This window comes from Elaeis guineensis, chromosome 1 (genome assembly GCF_000442705.2).
Source record: "Elaeis guineensis isolate ETL-2024a chromosome 1, EG11, whole genome shotgun sequence".
NCBI classification, from domain to species: Eukaryota; Viridiplantae; Streptophyta; class Magnoliopsida; order Arecales; family Arecaceae; genus Elaeis; species Elaeis guineensis.
In genome coordinates, this window is record NC_025993.2 from 15,694,533 (window position 1) to 15,707,103 (window position 12,571).

Genomic DNA, 12,571 nt, shown 5'->3' on the forward strand with positions numbered 1-12,571 from the left:
ACAACATCTCTTTTTCTCTTTGCTTGAAGTATGCAGTGACATAATCTATTTGGACACATAGATGCTGGTATTTTATTTGTAACTTATTGCTAGTAGTGTTGTGTTTGCATTCGTTTAGCATTAATTTGATGTCATGCTCACAAATTTTCAAAGGTGCTTGAAATACCATCTTGGAGTTTTCTTATTACCTTCATGCAATGTAAATGATATCGGCTTTGACTTATATGTGAGCCACTTATACAATAAAAATTGGCACCATAGAAGATCAATTAAGCAATGCTTGCCTCTTGTAGGACCAACACATCATTCAATTTCACATTTAATATTAATATTATTATTATTTTTAAATAGCAAGCAGCAACAAATTAAATATATTTTTTTAATATGACCAAGAAAGTGTCTCCTTGTACAAAGGCAAATCTCTAGTCAGAGGAGCAAGAAGGAATCATTCCCATCTTATCTTTAAAAAAAAAAAATCATCCCCCCCATAACTCTTTAAATATTCATATATTTGCTCTCTAACAAAAGAAAACAAATCCACTGGTAATTACAAATTTCGACGGCTAGGATTTATGCCTGCTTCATGGGACGTTCCGGCGTGCCCAATCTCGGACAAAACCCGAGGCCATTTCCTATGTCCTCGGTCAGGCACTTGCTGCTCGGTTAAAACGGGCAAAACAGCTTTCTTACCGCCTAATCTATTGCCACGTCTCTATCAGATATTCCCAACTAATTCGGTGGACACGCGTCACCGATTAATATGCCACCATCGAAGTCCGCTGCCAAATCTTAACCACCCAAACCTCGCATCGCAGATTTCTCACTTTATCCAACATACCTTTTAATTTTTCCACTCCCTTTATTCACGAAAACTTGAACCATTTCATCGCTCGCCAACGTTTTTAGTCCCTCCTTCCTCCCAGAACTTTCCACAAACGCTTCCTTCCCGTCCTTGCACCCTGACCCGGTTCGGCTCCATGGTCCGGCGAAAACTTTTGCTCCTACATGGGTTAGGTTTTGTCCACGTCGGAGTTTGACGCTCGTGCAGAACTCCTTGCTTGCATCGCAGGCCAAATACGAATCTTGACGTCCAACTGTGCAATTTTGTTTCCCATCTAACCCGCGGCGGTCTTCCGCCAGTTATATAAAATTGTTAACCCTCTATCTCGGGAGGAGATTCTCTTAACCGTCAAAGATCCCCGAACCACTCTCCTTCTCTCTCTAAAACCCTAGCTTGCTTGAGCGCGGAGTTCTTGGAATCGATGGGTTTCTCCTAGTTCGATTCTCGCCGGAGATGGAGGAAGGGGAAGGCGAGAGCTCGTCGCCGGCGAGGCCCTTTGTCGGCCACGACATCCGCTACGATATCTACACGAGGCTAGCGAGGCTACTCGAGAGCGAGAACGAGGAGGCAACCTCGAGTTCCGACCTGCTGGATCAGCTTGAGACCCACTTAACCCGGCTTCCCCTGAGGTACTGTGCTTGTTTTCTGATCTGAACATTGTTCTTGAATTCGTTTTCTCTCCCGTTTGCTCGGCTTCTTGATTGAATTGGGTCTTATTAATTCATGTTAAAAACAGTGTAGTTCCGAGTTTAAGCTTTTTGTTTCCCCAATTACTCCGCTCAAATTGATTTGCTCAATTATTTTAGAAAGAAGTATTTGGTTTTAGTTTCCTGATTCTTGATTTCGTTTTCTCTCCCGTTTGCTCGGCTTCTTGATTGAATTGGGTCTTATTAATTCATGTTAAAAACAGTGTAGTTCCGAGTTTAAGCTTTTTGTTTCCCCAATTACTCCGCTCAAATTGATTTGCTCAATTATTTTAGAAAGAAGTATTTGGTTTTAGTTTCCTGATTCTTGATTTTTCTTGGCCTTTTTATTTTTTTGTTTGGCTTAGATCGAAGTACTTCTTTTGGGGTTCTTTTATCTCTTTTTCTTGGATCTGTTGATATAACTTTGATGAAAATTTGATTTATTTTCATAAATTTATTGAAGAAAAATGACTTATAGTGAGATATTTTGATTTGTGGGATGTGAGTGCTTCAATTCTTTGTTCTAGATGGAGACTGATTGGTATGTGTTTCATGTATTTTTCAGTTATGCAGTGGATGTGAATATGGATAGAGTGGAAGATGTTTTGTTGCATATGAAGATTCTTGAAGAAGCCAAGGACCCAGAAAAGCGCCCGATCTTCCATGTCCGTTGTATGAAGGTACAGAGAGATTAAGTCTACTTCTAATAAGATTGGAATCAGAAATTTTGTTTCCCTGACCTTCAATAAAGTTTTTGCTTAGCCAAACTTTGAAGTAATCTTATTTTAGTTTATACTTTTCTTGTATATTTGAACTTTACTGCGAATTATTTTTAGATATCTTTTTTTGGATACTTATTCTACTTTGGAGCATCTTCTTGCTATGGTATTTTGTTTATGATTTTTCCTGCTGAATAATGTTGCATTCAATTTCTTCTAGAACTGATAAATGCTTACTTTTCCTTTTCATGGTGTAGGCTAAGGATTATCTGTAAAGTTGAAAAACATGTAGCCAGTTCTCAGAATATAGGAAGAACTTGAAATATGTGCTAGGCACTTATGTAGTGTAATTATTTGGCAGTTAGTATTTGGTGAGGAAGGATTCCTGCAAAAGCCTAATATTAGACTTATCATTGAATTCATTACTATCTGTCTATCCCAATATTAGAAGTCCAACAGAGTTGTGGATAATGGAAATCCATCAACACAAAAAGCAAAAAAAAAAAAAAAAAAAACCTCCAGCAGCATAGAAAAATAATTGTGTTTCTTTGAGCTAATGTTCAAAGATGCATACAGAAATTTTTGTAAGGAGATATATCTAGGGGTAATGTGCAGAATTCTGGATGGATGCTAGAGCATAAATATTGTAGAATCCATCATCCAAGAGAGAGCAGGGGAAACCTAGAAAATTGGATTAATTTATATCTGATATGACAAAAATACTGAATGTCACACCATTTGATATTCAATATGAAAAAGCATTCTCAATTTAAACTGGGTCAATATATAAAGGTTTCTAACTGTTTTTTCAAAATCCTTTCATGGTTGGGCTTGTCATCTAGAAGTAGAAAGAGAAAGATGAGGAAAATGAACTTTAGATAGCTGGAAACCTTATTCTGCATCAAAATACTGGAATTTTCTCCCCCATTTTCTGTCTTTTACTTGTCCAACCTTTCATGTCTTTTCCTTCCTCTTGTTTTCCTTCTTATTTCCTTTCTCTTTATTCTTCCTTCATTTCATTTTCCTTCCTTGGTTGGATTCCCTTGTTTCTTTGAATACGTATTCAGGCTTCTTTTTCCTAGAAAGAGTCAGAAGCTTATTCTTGTCTTGAATCAAAGTATATCCTTCTAAATTATCCATGAGATCTCTTATTTGTCCATTTTTCCTAACTAAGATTCTAAGTTGATGTCCATAGCGACGCCAAATTATCCACTTGTAGTCTCTTAAAAAGCTTCCCTTAATTTTTAAAAGAAAAGCAAAGAATATAACAAAAAAATATCCTGGGTTAAAATTACCTAAATTTTACTCCTGTGAAATTTAGTCACATTCATAGGATTATGCTGCATTGTGCTGATTTTAAGCCCTTACCTTGGAGGCTTTCTTCAATAAACCCAATTTAGAACCACCCAATTTAGAACCTAATCTCCTGCATTTCTCATCAATTAGCATCATAGCAATAAGTTCATCTATGACAAATGTAAAATGACTTTAAGTTTACTAATGATCCTTGTGTAAGCCACAATGACTAGAAATATACTTGTCATGCCAATGACAACTTCTAATGTTTGTTATTGCTTTAAGGTAGATGTCCTCAACATTTTCATTGTACTGTTGAAGAAGAGATTCCCTTCTTAGGGCCTCCAATATTATCTTTCTTGTTACCCTACCATAAGCTTTCTCAAGTCAATAAAGACCATATATAGACTCTTTCATTTTTCACCATATTTTCTATCAGTGACCTTTGAAAGAAGATAGCTTGTATTGCTTCTTCTCATTGTAACCCATGTAAGAAGATAGTAAAAGCAAAACTGATTCTAGGACATTCTTTAGAAATGTCTTTACCAGCTGCCAACAGTCCTTCGGAATTATATTGAACAGGTTGATCCTCCCTTCCATTTGTTTTAGCAACTTATCCTAAGGTCTCCTTGCCGAGAGCTCCCTGGCAACGACAAAGGAACCAACCTGCCTGCTGTGGCGGGGCAGCTTTTGTGTTTAACAATAAGACCTGGATGATTATCCCTCCCTTCGATAGCTTATGAGTTTACGTCCATCCCTCGTCGGGTACAGCTTCCTTTCTTTTTCTCCCTTGCAGCTGTTACCCAAATTCATGCAAGTGTGTCCACACCCCCCTGACTTGATGAGGAATCCATTCTCATGAACAAACACACCCCCTACACACACCTAGGAGCACCCCTTTTTGCATATCCATACAAGACCCGAGTAGGCGGGTCGAGGTCCTACGAGGTACCCACTACTTAGAGTATCCTCTCACCATTTTTCTAAAAATGTTCATTCTATTGCTCTTGCCCATGATTTCATGGCGGCTCATGAGTTAGTTTAATTATAACCGAAGTAGTTCTGTAGATATTTTTGCCAGGTAGGTGATACTTGTCCTCCAATCAACTGAACTTTTTTTTTTTTTTTTTTAATTTCAAAATCTTATTAAATAAGGTAGTTGGCCAAGTTGGTTTTACGTCTAATGTGGAAGTGAATGAACAGAAAGTCGATAACTTCATAATTGTACCTCTTCCAGACTTGTGTAATCCTTGTTGAAAATAACTTTTCCATGTACGTTTCTCATATCTCAGCAATATCTAATTCTCCTCACTTTTAATGCATCTAACATAACAAGTACCTTTAGATTTCGACTTCCTCATTCTGGCAAATTATAAGTTTCATTATCATCTCCCTTTGAACTAACCAATCATGTAGATATGAATTACTATATGCTCAATATTTAGCATAACTAGATTTTAGCATCTGTCTTTGCCTTAAATTGATATCTACTCTTCTTTGCATTGTGTAAAGTGAACCTTCCTTACCTGGATTTTCTCATGCATCTGCTCATTCCACCACAGAATTTACACATGCACATATCTTAATATCCTCATTTTTTGAACCTGAAAGGACTTCTCCAGTTACTCTTTGGTATGCTAAGCCATTTAGTCCTACATTCTATTTGGTTCAATTCTCATGATCCCTTACCTGAAAAGATGTAACATTTACTGTTCTAAATCTCAACGCTATTTGGTATACATAAGAAAATAACAAAAAAAATCTCCTTGCTTCACAACAGTCCCTTTTTTAATCCTTTTGCCTTAGCAACCACCAACCACATGACCATCCAATAGCATGTCATCACTTCCTTTATCCCACCGCAAGTTATCTGAAAACATTCTGATCTATCTCGTCATATTGTTCATTATTCTAGAGTCAATGTAACAAATATAATTGCTTGAGTCACCACTTGTTCACTGATTATAAATGAAACCTCATACATCATGAACAAGCAAACATGGATGATGTTGTATGCTTTATATTTGGTTTGGTGGAATTTACTTTTCTTTCACTTTGCATTCGTCAAAACAAATTTTAGAGAAAGATTGGGCTTTTGTTGAAAGCCTGTGAGCGAGGGAAGTTCAGCCTGGATTTGGTATCTGACTAGTCATTTGACTCAAACAATGATAATTATGTCTAATTATTGGTGGGCCATTTTCACTTAGTAACCTGGCCTACACTTTGTAGCTTGTGGCACATGTTTAGATTTTGTTGATTCATCAACAGTTACTCTAAGACAGCATTTTAATTTGTGGTCATTAACTTGGGTGCAAGAACATTATAATTGTATGTGTGTGTGTTTGTATGCTCACAAATGTACACATATATATGAAATTCAGTCATGCGAGGAGCATTATGATTATTAATATTGCCATGAAAATGAATGTTTCATGCACATGAAAATGAATGTTTCATGCACATTTTCTACCATGTGTTTGGGATTTCGGCCCTTTCATTTTTTTTTAATCTAATGGTGCCTTCAAGCAATGCCTTTCAAGATCATTCCCCAATTTGTGTCATACTGGGTAATATATTCAGACTAAAGTGGATGGGAATGATGATCTGCAACAAACAACAAGAGTTGGTACCTCTTCAAATGGATGTGATGATAGTGAAGATGGAGATCTGCGATTAAATTTGAGGTATTCCACCTTTCTAGTATCTCATTTTCCTATTACAATTTTCAAGAATTTCATCTTCAGTCTGCAAATGATACAGTTCTAAAGGTGCTGCTCTTGTTATTGCAGATTTGTATGTCTTCTTAGTGAAATTTTGCTTTGCTTGCGTTGACATGCATATGCATTAGTATACTGCCGCTTGATGATTATTGATGGTAATTTATTGAGTAGAAACAAGGATTGCAGGATTGACTTTGAACCTTGCTCAAAGCTGGAAGATTTGAATTTGAATGTGAGAAAGAATGCTGAAGACATGGAAGAAAGATATCCAATGGAGGCTCTTTCTGCAAGGTTAATATTTACTTCAAAACTCACATGATTTTTCATGCTCAGCTATTTTATAAACCACATGTTTACCATATCTAGGTATGCACCTGTATCTTGTGCAATTTTTGTTAGGTTCCATGGTCTCTTTCAATGTGTTGTGTATATTGGCGCTAAATTGCTGTATATTTAAAAGGACTTTCTATACAGAAAATGATCTAATTGAGTCAATTCTTCTTTATGTTTAGTCATTTTGCATTTTCTTTATTGTATGTCTATAATTATGATTACATAATTTTTGAGAAAAAATGGAGTTAGTATTCTAAAGAGAAAAAAATGATCATCTTGGAAGTGTTTTCTAACCATATTCATGTACTTAAAGAGAATGATTAAAAAGGAGATAAGTCAACTTGGGAGTTCATCTCAGATAGATGCATATGTACAGTTCTGAGGCCTTTGTTCCATCATGTATACCAGGAAAACTGAATACAAAAGGAAAACTAAGACAAAATAGGCTAGTGAGAAACAGTTTTACAACTCTAGACTGCAATTCTGCATCTCCTCTGTTCTTGAATCAGTATAACAGAACGGATATTATGATAAGTGGGTGGGAAGATATCGCAGACCAATGCTGTTTCTTGGTTTCATGTTATGGTTATGTGCATGATTTGGTCTAAAGCAAGACGAATGATGCAGCTACCCCCTCCTTCCTCTGGAATTAAGTTTTAAGTGGAAAGAAATGTTATACTATAATTTTCACTGTAAGCTGAATTTTTTCCCCCTAGTATAAGTAACTGTTATGTTCTTATGCAATGTATTTGTGGAGTTTCATGCTGATCTAGATAATTTTTATGGTGCATTGGCTTCAAAATGGATGTGATAATTATGCTTGTTAACATGCTTGGAAGACTTTATTGTTGTACTTACCAAAATTATTTCTTATGTGCAGGCAGAATGTTGAACATGTCCCAATTTATGAAATCATATTTTCTTCTATCGACAAGCCCAAACTCCTTAGCCAGGTAGGAAGAACATCAAAATATGCATTCAGCTATTCTGTTTCATAGTTCAGTAACTTCAGTTGTTAGGTTGGCTTTATAGATGAAGTACAATTACTTTCCTCCCTTAATACAAATGGAATGGAACAAGAAAAAGAAAGAGCCTTCCTGTGTTTGTAGCCCAAAACCATTAGTGCAAACAACCAAATATACTTGAAGACATAATCTACTGAGCCAGTTCTGGAATTGCTTAACATACCTCTAGTATGATGTGCACGAATCGTCTGGTTCCAGATTAATTGATGAGATGGAGAGCAGGTGTTGATTACAGCTACTAGATAATCATGCCATGTGATCTTAATAATTTTTAGTCTGCAGTCATATTGGGAACTCCACAATAGCTAAATGTTATGTAGATGTCTTTTTATTATGATTTACATGATGAAGTTTCACTTTACATTTGCCAATATCATTCTGGAACTTGAACCTTTATTACGTATCTCCCTCAAAACCTTCTTAATTAGGCAAATTTATATGCTTCTTTGGATTGTAATACTATGTTTCCGCACTTGATGTCTTCACCTTATCTTGTTAATTCTTCTACCTATATTTCTCCCTATTATATTTCCATATAAGTTGGAAATAGGTTCTTGTTAGGAGTGACATTCTGTTAGAAGTATGAAACAGCAGGTACTTGAAGGAAATGTTAGTCATGTCTAAGGTTTGATGCACTTCAAGTGGGTAGGCTTGGAATCTACTTGAAAGCTTCACAACTTGCATACACCATGATGAAAAAGGTCACTCCAAGAACAAAAAAATTGCTATAATGTTATCCAACTTCAATTAGAATGACCTCTTTTCTGCATGTGTATGCTATGTTCCTTAAGACCTAAGATATCTGCTATATATAATATCAAACTTAAAAAAGAGAGCAAGGTTTGCCGTACCGACCGGTATCATACTATATCAGGTGTACCGTACCGTATTGGTACTGAATTGATATGCAGTCTCATATCGTATTGACATTCAGTATGTTTTGCCATCTCGTACTGTACTATATATCGTCATTGTAATAGGATGGTACCAGTATGAGGTCCGGTACTGAGTCAGTGAATTTTGAAAGAGAGCCTTCTTAACAACATAATACTTGTGTAATTTAAACTTCTTAGGTTGCCCAAACTTTGGGAAGATTTTTTGACACCCATTGACAGGTGAGGGTAGGAAGCGATTGAGTTGGTTTCTAGAAAAGATTTTGGAATTTGTTAAGATTTAGGGCATGTTTTGATAATCCTATTGGATCCTGAGGATTGTAAACAGAATTTCTAGGATTAGAAAATATGAGGCCTGGCCCAAGCCATGTTATCTAGAAGTTTCCCAGTCCATTCTTGTAGGGAGGAAAAAAAGGACACCCAAATCTATTCTTGTGTATTTTATGAATATAGACTTAGTCCAGCCTGTAGCTTGTGATTTTACTTGTTGTATTGGCTCAATCCACGAATCCTACGGGATTTTCAGCCCAATTCTATGGGAAAATCTGAATAAGCCCTTAAGAGATTTTTTTTTTTTCCCATCAAGATTGTAGAGTAGTGAATATTAATAGATGGTCCAATGGCACCTATTTTGTTCTGGTTGTGAAAAGGAAATGATGGGTCCTTGCCTCTTGTGAGTTCAGGCTAATAAATCTGATGGGTTCTTGTCCAAAAGATTTCATTATCCCAATTTGTGCAATAAAAAGAGCTGAGGTCGATTGGTAGTAAAGAGAATTCCTTCCTTACCATAAAAAGTTAAGATCATTCTTGACAGATTCTTAAAAACTCATGTTAATTTCAACCATCTGCGGCCACCTGCAACCATGACTTTCATATTTGCATACGGCATATTAGCAAGGCTTTATATACCATGGGACATGGCTATCTCAGTTTTTTAATGGAATGGGACTCCCTACATCTTGGCACTCAGGATGGTGGATGTCCGGTCTGTTTCGGTCTATTTCCTGACTCATGTGGCCTGACACTTGGGACAGTGCCCCATTTCGACACGTGGGGTAGGTGCCTTGTTCTGGCCCTTGGGATAGTGCTCTGTCCGGACACTTGGGATGGTGGGATGCCCTGTCATCCCACTGGTTTTAAAACCTTGCATAATAGATTTAGGTTTGTTGTGGGACATGCTTTTTTTGGATTAACTTAGCGGCAGCATAACCACTCATCTCCAGCCTAAGATTAGTTAGACATTTGGTATCAGTGCATATAATGCCATACAGAATTTTTCAAGTCTCATAAGTCATTTTCTAACATTTTTTAAAAGAAAAGAATGCATTGGCCTGCTATACCAGAAATGCTGTTTCCCTTACTGAAGCGTTATTGTAGTTAATCATGTTGTTGCTGTTATGAAACTAGTCTCCAGGATCTGATATATGAATAGTGAAAAACATGACAAGAAAAAAATAATGCAAGTGAAGAAATAAACACGGCAAACACCAGGATCTTTACATGGTTCACCCAAGATTGTTCCATGTAGATGGTCTGAAGATGCCAAGAGACGAATCCATTAGAAAGAAATATAAAAAACCCCTTACAATATTCCACAAGGAGGAAATCCATTCTCCATCAGGAGAGACCCTTACTCTTGTCAAATATTGCAAACGCAATACTACAGATCACCAATTCGAGCTTCATGAGAAACATACTTTGCTTCAAGTTGTAGAAGCTCTTCTCATTGTTGAGGCCATCAGCTAGATCTCTTTTGCAAAAACCACTTGGTTTCTTTCTTTCCAAAAACTCTATATTGAGGGTCCATTGAATAATTCCAGCAGTTTGTGGAGAAATCATGGATGTTAGATCAATTTGTACCATAATCTTTAGATCACTAGCAGTCAAAATTAAGACAATAAAGCCAAAACTCAGTCAAGACTAAAATATGTTGTGTAAAACTCCGCCACCAATTAACAGTCTTGTAATACTGACCACTTCCATAATGTTTCAATCATGGTTAAAATAGGATAGCTGCTCTCACTTTCCCTTATCATGGTCAGATCCAGCATCATAATCAGTGTCTAAAGATAGGCCTGCACTGTCTCCAACAAACAATCCTAAATGACCATTTGATTTCTATCAGGGATAAGGGTAGTGATTCCTTTGTTACCGGAGTCTCATTATGGCCAAGCACTGAATTCCTTCATTTGTTTAGCATTTTACCACTAAAGCTTGACAAAACAAATATATTTCCAACAATCTCCATTCTTGCTTTTCTCACAAGTTATCTTGGGAATTGTCAATCTTCTTGGCCGTCATCGAATGCACCCTTCTCACAGGGTTTCTATGAATTGGACCTCTCCATTGATGCTGTCCTAAAAACCTGATGCACCGCCTATCTTCATTGCTTGAAGATGTCACTTTTTCTTGAACTTGCTTGTATCTAAACCTGCTTGCACATACAATCTCATCAAAATCCTTTGAACCTCCTTTTGTCACAAGTTAAACCAAATGCTCCTTACTTTCACAGCCTTGACCTGCTTATGCACTAGGAGCATCTTTTCCTTTTGAAGATGATGTTCCACCTTTCTTAGAAGGTTTGTTATTGCTCGACTCCGCTGAACAACACTTTCTTTCAACTTGAAAATATTTCTAACCTTCTGCTTTATCTCACTATTTTAGAAACCTTGTGATCTCTTCATAATTCCACTTGCTATGCCACACCTACAATCCTTGAAATCTAATTTATTGAATGGAATCAAATTCCTTTTTAGTGCTAGAAGATGCTTGACATCTAGTGTTTAGACTTTTAAACAATGTCAGCTTGATGCTCCCTATGTCAACAACTATACATGACTTGTTATTCCTCATCACATCCTTGCCACCATCATTGGCCTTGTAGATCTCCAACCACTCCCTATGTGGACATGGAACACACAAGCCGGTTCAAGAAACCACCCATCCAAATAAGAATGCTCACTTGAAGAAACTACCATATGATGCTTACTTGAAGAAACTACAACATCCATATAGGTCATTCGATCCCTCTGAACCATTGTTAGCTTAAATCGAAGATTCGCCCCAAGGTTTGCTATACTAGTATGTACTACCGCCTACCAGGTAAGGATTCAAGTCCCAGCAGGATGTCCCACGGACCATTGGATAAGGTACCATCTTATGTGGTGGGACAAGATTGTCCTGTTATCATCCCAATATCTCGATCAACTTATCTTAGGACATCCTTTTTCTCAAGTGTTGGGATAGGGTGGGATAGCGATGCATCTTATTCCATGAAAAAATCGGGATAGCTTCATCTCATAGAATTTAAAATCTCCATACCAGATGTATCATACATACCAGTACCAAATTGAGACTCGATCGTCCCTTGGATTGAGCTTGATTTGTTGAGCCAGCTCAATATCGGGCATACCGATACTATATTAGCATGGTATTAGTATGGTGTCCCATAGTGAGACTACAAACCTTGATTCACCCATATCTTTCTTGTAGCTCTTTTTGTTCTTGATATCCTTTTCCTTTTTAAAATCTTCTTTTAGCTTCCAATAGTGTTTCTTGATGTTGCCTTCTTTCTTGGAATAATATCAATTTACTTTGCTTGACGGCTTATGGTCCTTATTCTTCTCTACAAATCACAATCATGTGACTCATTAAATGCTAACTTAACAAGTTAACTTGATGGTTTATGCCCGTTAGCATTTGCCACAAGTCATACATTCCAATACTCTTTAAGCGCTAACTTTTTGCCAATCTCATTAGATAATAGAGCCATAATGCTCATCTCAAATGTGATTGTCCCCCTCCTATAAAGTAATGTAATCACCAAGGTTGTCGTTTCGGTATTGGATCCCATACCAATACTATCCTAGTATAGTGTTAGTACATGGTTCGGTATAGTACGAGATAGCTAATCGAGTGTCAATATGGTACAAGATAGCATAGCAGTATGAGATTGGTACGGTACGGTATAGAGATAGTAATTGTAGCTAATCCATCGGGTACCCAATTTGACCTGATTAAAATCTAGGGTAGGTATGGCCATATGGGTTCTAGATAAA

The 12,571-nt window shown here is 36.9% G+C and overlaps 1 protein-coding gene across 12 annotated transcripts in view; it reads left to right on the forward strand.

Moving 5' to 3' along the window:
* The first annotated feature begins 445 nt into the window (after nucleotides 1–445).
* The window catches only part of LOC105037999 (serine/threonine-protein kinase STY17), a 62,248-nt gene continuing 50,122 nt past the window's right edge, over nucleotides 446–12,571 (forward strand). For 2 of the 12 annotated variants that reach the window (XM_019848576.3, XM_073250934.1), the window contains exons 1-5: nucleotides 452–1,470; nucleotides 2,093–2,207; nucleotides 6,123–6,226; nucleotides 6,434–6,553; nucleotides 7,476–7,548. In XM_019848576.3, the coding sequence (XP_019704135.1) occupies nucleotides 1,295–1,470; nucleotides 2,093–2,207; nucleotides 6,123–6,226; nucleotides 6,434–6,553; nucleotides 7,476–7,548 (588 nt within the window). In that variant the 5' untranslated portion in view covers nucleotides 452–1,294. Of the gene's footprint in view, nucleotides 1,471–2,092; nucleotides 2,208–6,116; nucleotides 6,227–6,331; nucleotides 6,554–7,475; nucleotides 7,549–12,571 lie in introns of those variants that run through there. The other 10 variants (XM_073250932.1, XM_073250933.1, XM_073250931.1 and 7 more) reach the window with 10 other exon arrangements.